Source organism: Protopterus annectens, chromosome 5.part0 (assembly GCF_019279795.1).
Source record: "Protopterus annectens isolate FY-2018-M chromosome 5.part0, PAN1.0, whole genome shotgun sequence".
NCBI lineage: Eukaryota > Metazoa > Chordata > Ceratodontiformes > Protopteridae > Protopterus > Protopterus annectens.
In genome coordinates, this window is record NC_056735.1 from 1,303,168,730 (window position 1) to 1,303,176,229 (window position 7,500).

The 7,500-nt window shown below is 38.0% G+C and overlaps 1 protein-coding gene across 1 annotated transcript in view; it reads right to left on the reverse strand.

The window, feature by feature from the left end:
* The window catches only part of CFAP97D2 (CFAP97 domain containing 2), a 250,828-nt gene extending 246,790 nt beyond the window's left edge, over positions 1-4,038 (reverse strand). The window contains exon 1 of the mRNA XM_044071994.1: positions 3,835-4,038. Coding sequence (XP_043927929.1) covers positions 3,835-3,927 — 93 coding nt within the window. The 5' untranslated portion in view covers positions 3,928-4,038. The remainder of the gene's footprint in view (positions 1-3,834) is intronic.
* Positions 4,039-7,500: the final 3,462 nt, after the last annotated feature.

The following is a 7,500-nucleotide window of genomic DNA, read 5'->3' on the forward strand; positions in this document are numbered from 1 at the left end:
ACCATGACTGCCACAACTAAAACAAAGAGGCTTTATTAATAAAAAAGAGATGAGCACTTTCAGGTTAATATAACTCTTCTTCAGATCGAATATCAAACAAACTAATATTTAAATAATAAAATAACTAATGAAATTCTGTCAATAAAGTGCTGAAAATATTTGGCCAATGCAGGTTGATATGTTAATAAAACATAAAAATAGGTCAATAATCATATAACATGTTCCATTGTCTTGAGTCAATGACTATACAACACGGTTCGCCAATAGGAATGAATGGACTAATGACTACTAAACCAATGGTAATACTGTTTTGATAACTTATCATTATGTCTTATCCGTACATATAATGGCCTGTATATCATATAGTTCTTTTACTTTAAAAGGTATGACACTTTGAACAAACCACCTTAATGTCACTTAAATCTGTGCTGTCATTTTCTGACAATAAAATGCTAAATTATTAGCTTTTAAAAGGCTATAAGAACAATATAATAGACAGTATTGTCAAAACCAATCATAAGCACAATCTTGGGTTGTTGACCAATTATAAATTTTTATAATTATGAACCAATAATGGATGCATATTGATGGCACCATCCAATAAAACTATTGCATCCTTTCAGCAATGATTATGGGTGTTGATGTCCATTAGCCAATCAAAATAATGACGATTTAATATTAACCAGTACAATGTTTGAGCCTGTATCGGCTCATATTCTATATTGTAAACTGTCGTTCTTCTTCAAAAGATGTAGGTATGAACCTGTGTATAAAAAAAACTCACAACAACAAATCTTTAATACAGCGGCCTACAACAAGGAAAGAAGTGGCCATGGTTAAATGCTAAAATATAACATGTTGAACTAAAACAAAAGACACCTAAAATTATAATCAACAGAAGATGTGTCAAAACATCTTCATCAAGTGGTTGAATGATACACAGTGTCCCCATTGTACAAAAAAGCATCTGCCTTAATATTACATTTTCGTATGAATGGAAGCTTTTGTTACATATAAAAGCATGACTGTAGAACCAGTGAAATGTTGAATTTCGTGCTTTTGACCAATAAGATTTGAGTCAATTGAAGTGGAGAATTCATATTAACATCCAATAAGACATATAAGTATAAGAGGAAGCCACTTCTTTCTTATATAAAACTGTATAACTACACTGAGCTGTTTTTCTTATACCTACCATTTATAACTCCTCACCTCCCGCCCTTCTTTCTAGAGCTATTTTTCCTACCCACTTCTTACATAGTGTGTCTAAATCATATCCTCCCATCAAGTCCAGCTTGTTGAGTCTGTCCCGATGCCAGTATTGCCCAAACCCATTAATAACATTAAGTTTTATCATGTCTCACTGCTGATACATTTGAGAAAACTACTAGAACATGTATGCAGTCAACTTACAAACAGTATCCACCAGTACAACATGCTTCCAATTACAGCATACATTTATAAAAAAAAAAAAAAACACAGAAACTGCTTTACACACATAACTTACTACTGCCTTGTTTGCTGACTCTTGAAAAGTCTTTGAATTCTGAATCATGCCCTCCTATTTAACTTACTTGCACACTCCAGATTTGTCTTCCCTACCATCGAATGGCTCTCAAATTGTCTCATTCATAGATATTTTGGTGTTAAACACAATAACAGTATATCTTTCTCTAATAACTTTACCTACAGAGTTCAGCAAGGCTCAGTTTTGGCCCCAGTGCTATTTAGCATTTTCATTCACTCTGTATCCATTGCACTCAACCTTATTCTGTATGCAGATGACCTTGTTTTCTATAAGTTTGCACAAAACTATTAAATAATGACTCATAACCTCAAAAAACTGTCAGCGGCCTAAATCCCTGGTTAAAAACACCTCATTGTGCATGCAAAAAAAGACCAAACTGTTATTCTTTGGTACATTCAAAATATTCAAAAATATGCCTCCTCTCTCAGCCCCCTTACTGACAAGAGCTATAATGTTGAAAGGTCCATTCTTTCAAATGTCTATCACACTTGAGCCAAATTTAACTTTACAGAACAACATGAAATCCAAAATTAATTCTATCATGTATGCTTTTTTGCAAAAATCTCCCAGTTCTTTACTCCAGAAGGCTAAACCTCTATTGGAAAAATGTCTAAAAACCCAAACTGGAATATGGTCTACCTATACTTGTGTACACTTCTTAAAAAAACACTTTAACAACCTCCAGACTTTCGATAATAGAATCTGCTGCTTTATCCTACTTTGACTTCAAACTGAACAGCACTGCTTCACAATCCACTGGGTCAACTGACATCAGGGAAAAGAACATGCAGCTCTCCATCCTTGGCCTAATTCACAATACACTGTATAATGACACACCCTTCCCTATCAGCCACAGACTTGCCATTTAGAACACATCATACCACTGTAATCACAGTTCGTATTCTATACTCATAATTAGGCCTGCCTTTACTCTTTCCATAGCTAACCATGCTTTCTCAGTCCTAAAATCTAGGACACACCTCCTGCTGTCATTCATACTAGTGCTCCTCCTACAACAAATTCAGATGTACTCTGAATAGATTGCCTATCATTGTGTACTCTACAGTTCAACTCCCCACTGTCTTACTTTCATACTTCTGTTTTACCCCAACCACATCCTCTTTTTCCTTATAATTAAAACAGAATAAGTGAAAGCAAAACCCCAAGAAATCAGCTAACCCCTTTCTACCTTACAAGATTACTTGTTGTTGTGTCTTTCGGCTTTTCCCGGTTAGGGGTTGCCACAGCGGAACTCCGGTCTGCTAATGATTGGCAGTAGATTTTTATGTGCCGAGTTGCCAGCTCTGACGCACAACCTTCAACAAAGGTACGCCCATTCACGCATGTCTCCACGCAGAAGACGCTCTAGCTGAGAATCTAACCGGACAGCGTCTTACTGTGAGGCAACAATGCTAGCGCAGCACCACCACCGCAGTATCCCTTACAAGATTACTTGTATATATCATTATTGTACATATGTAAATATCATTATTGTACATATGTAAATGCAAAGCTAAAAAGAAATGTAATGCTTATTCAACACACTATTATATTAGTTACAAGCACTCACACAAGCACGCATGCACAAACACATGCGTGCTCGCACACACACACACACACACACACACACACACACACACACGCACACACACACACACACACACACACACACTCACATATTCATACTGCTTTTGTCTTTCACTTTTATGTATATGTGTATCCAAAAATATTTAAGCACTTAAAAGAATATTGTTGTACCGCTAATTAAATACTATTAGCAATGCAGCCCATCTTCAAATTAGTACATCTTAAAAAAAAAACTTTTCCTCTACAGGACAGTAGGACATTGATTTAGGAAAAATATAGTAACTTTGGACTGCATTTAAAATTACATTATCTGATGAATTAAAACATAGTTTTGCATAACTCTGCATTCTTTCTCCATTTTGAATTCAGCATGCATTCAGTGATATTTGGATATCCATGACAGACAGTTTATGAGGGATCTTCTTCTGTGTAATACTCCTCCCTCTCTGAACTTCAGATTAGGTTTGCATGTACCTACGTATTAACAGTGTCAGCAGTTGTTACTGAAAATGCACACTATATCCTTTGAATGTTTATGATATGAAATTCACTTCCATTAATAATTCCATTATATAGTAAGAGGTCTATTTATGTCTTGACATGCTTTAGTACCTATGATTCAGTCTTACATTAACTAGCCATTCTCAACAGTTTCAGTTTAACTTAGCTGCATTGCAGCTAATCTTGTAAATGTCATATAGCCGTATAATAAAATGTACCTTTTTCCTGTGTTCATCATAGTATGCCTTATCCCACTTCTGCTGCAGATATTTGTTGCCACATGGAAGTATAGGCTGATAAGATCGGTGCATGGTAATAAAAAATGAAATACAGAAAATCTCTTGGCTGTCAGCTCAGTGAATCACAACAGTTCAATAACTCTACCCGTGTTGCATGTAGACTTAGACTTGTAGCCCTGGAGAATCAAGTCTGTTTGGAGCAGGTCATGTGATTGCTGCCATGACAACCAAGTTGAATGCAAAAGATGAATAGCAAAAAAGAGCAACAAATAAACAATATGTGTTTGCCTCATGTAATAATACCTGTCTCCTGTCATCTGAGTTGCTGCATTCCATAAGTAGGGTAATGAACAATTAAACAATAGGAATATGGTTCAGAAGCATTCAGAATCTGAAAAAATATTACAACATGAATATTTGGATTTTACCAAAGTGAGAAATGTATCAAAGTGTTATTGTAATTATTCTGTGAAGGCAGGATTTTTAATGAGCTACCAACAGTGTCAGTAAATTTAAATAAGAAACTGTGAGTGAGGCAAACACAGATAACAATTACTGTAAGGTTTCTGCAGCACAGCATTGCTTTCTGTATAAACCAGAGCATGTTATTTATCATCCAAGGATTCCGGATTGATTGAAAATAGTATTTGTGTACTTCCATCCTTACTTTGTTGTCAAATTATTTATTTCATTCTTCTGCAGCATCCTCACTGGGTCACTACATAACTAATGTTACTGTTTTGAAGACTTCATTTTCCCTGCCTTTTCTTCATTAACAGCCCATTCACTCCTCACTAGCTGCTTTGTGTTTGCTGACTGGAAATATGGATTGAGCCTTCTTGAATGCATTTCAGTAACTCTTAGAGCCAAGAGCAGTGAAATAAATCAGGCTTACAAGTCAAAACCAACTAATATTACATTGCTCATAACATTCAAACAAGACTTTGGGCATCAAAAGGCCTACTTAAACAAGGCATTAAACATAAGTAATACTTTGTTACCTTAGGAAAAACAATGGCTTAAAGAGGCCTTTTCTCTTTCCTTTCTTTTCTTTTCTTTCTTTCTTTCTTTCTTTTTTAATAAACGTGTAATAAAGCATTGAAGCTCAAATCCTACAAGTTTTTAATCTATTCATTAATGAAAGAAAGTTATAATGGCCTAACCTTTTTAGTAGGTCAGTAAATGTCACATTAAAATCAGACTATATTTGAAATAGCTACTCCTGTATTCCACCTGTCTGGGAGAACTGAATGAGAAATAATTTATTCTTCTTTCAGCTTTTCCTGATTAGGGGTCGCCACAGCGGATCACCTGTCCGCTCATGATTGGCAGTAGAGTTTTACGGTGTCGAGTTGCCAGCCTGGCACCCAGCCTTCCACAGAAGGCACACACACTCACGCCTAGGGCCAATTTAGTGTCCAATTCACCTACATGTCTTGGGATTTGGGAGGAAACCGGAGCAACTGGAGTAAATGCACATGACCACAGGGAGGACATGCAGACTTTGCACAGAAAGCATCCCAGCTGAGAATCGAACTGGAGAAACTCTTGCTGTGAGGGAGCAGTGCAAACCGCTGCACTGCCGTGGCTGCCCTGAATGAAAAATAAATATTAAAATAAAACTGATAACTAGTACATGAAGGAAAGTTAATGATGGAAAGGATAGGGACAAACTGTAGAATTTTGATTAGTGGAAAGGAAGATTGAACTTGTATGGTGAAGAAATGTGCTATATCATGGGATCATGCTTTTACAAGTTTCCTTTCTTGAGAAATCTAACAGCTTTGCTTTAGCCAGCATACAATAGGACTTAGTATGTGTAATCCATGATCACTGCATTTTGCTAATGGGCCTTTGAAGCACTGGGTTAGCATTAGACCGCAACCTGACATGACAGTGTTGCTCTTTGGGTGCCGATTTATGTGGCTGAGAGCAAAATCTGATCCAAATCTGAAGAGCAGGGTATAGAAAAATAAAGCTGCCATTTCTTTGCTAGGACACTGTCTGAGTTATTTATGAGGTTAAAGTAGAACCCCCTGCTAAAGAATAGCAGTATGAAACAATCTTTTCTGTTGGATGGCACTGGAAAATTATGTAGTGTTTTGACTGAAGCAAAACAGATCAGCTTCATTAGTACTTCATCTGTAGCAGTTGTAAAAGTACCTGGATAGAGGAGTCTGGAACACTTCAGCAACAGGGATACATCTTGTTAACTTCTTATTTAATAGTTTTACTTTAACATTTGTAAACTGGGTAAGTTGGCTGGTTCATATATCCTTTTCAGCAAAAACCTGGACCACAACGATAATGCACAAGCCAGTGCATTTCTTTGTGCCAGTCCCAAGCTCGGATAAATGGGGAGGGTTGGTTCAGGAAGGGCATCCGGCGTAAAACCTCTGCCAAATTACTGATGCAAAGAACATTTCATATTTAGGATCAAGGTCTGGGTTAACAACAACCGCCACCAGTGCTGTTAGCCAACAGGGTGCTGGCGGAAATTGGGCTACTGTTGGCCGAAGAAGAGGAGGAGGAAGAAGGCATGCCCGAAGGCAGGAAGAGAGGAGGAAGGTTAGGAGTGTAGTACTGAGGGTAGGAACTTTGAATGTTGGAAGTATGACTGGTATAGGGAGAGAGCTAGCTGATATGATGGAAAGAAGGAAGGTTAATATATTGTGCGTGCAAAAGACCAGATGGAAGGGAAGTAAGGCCAAGTGTATAGGAGGCGGGTTCAAATTGTTCTATCATGGTGTGAATGGGAGGAGAAATGGGTAGGGGTTATCTTAATGGAACAGTATGTCAAGAGTGTTTTGGAGGTGAAGAGAGTGTCTGATAGAGTGATGTTTATGAAGCTTGAAAATGATGGTGTAATGATGAATGTTGTTAGTGCATATGCTCCACAAGTTGGGTGTGCGATGGATGAGAAAGAAAAATTTTGGAGTGAGTTGGATGAAGTGATGGTGAGTGTACCCAAGGGTGAGAGACTAGTGATTGGACCGGACTTCAATGGGCATGTTGGTGAAGTGAACAGAGGGGATGAGGAAGTGATGGGTAGGTATGGTGTTAAGGAGAGGAATGCAGAAGGTCAGATGATTGTGGATTTTGCAAAAAGGATGGACATGGCTGTGGTGAATACGTATTTTAAGAAGAGGGAGGAGCATAGGGTGACGTACAAGAATGGAGGAAGATGCACACAGGTGGTTTATATCCTATGTAGGAGGACCAGTATGAAGGAGATTGGAGACTGTAAAGTGGTGACTGGGGAAAGTGTAGTTAAGCAGCATAGAATGGTGGTCTGTAAGATGATGTTGGTGATTAAGAAGCAGAGGAGGAGTGTGAAAGCAGTGCCAAGGATTAAATGGTGGGAGTTAAAAAAGAGTGATTGTGAGGTGGAGTTCAGGGAAGAGTTAAGACAGGCACTGGGAGGCAATGAAGAGTTACCGAATAGCTGGGTAACTACAGCAGAGCTAGTAAGGGAGACTGCTAGGAAGGTGCTTGGTGTGACATCTGGACATAGGAAGGAGGACAAGGAGACATGGTGGTGGAATGAGGAAGTACAGGAGAGTATACAGAGGAAGAGGCTGGTGAAGAAGAAGTGGGATTGTCAAAGAGATGAAGAAAGTAGACATGAGTATAAGGAGATGAGGC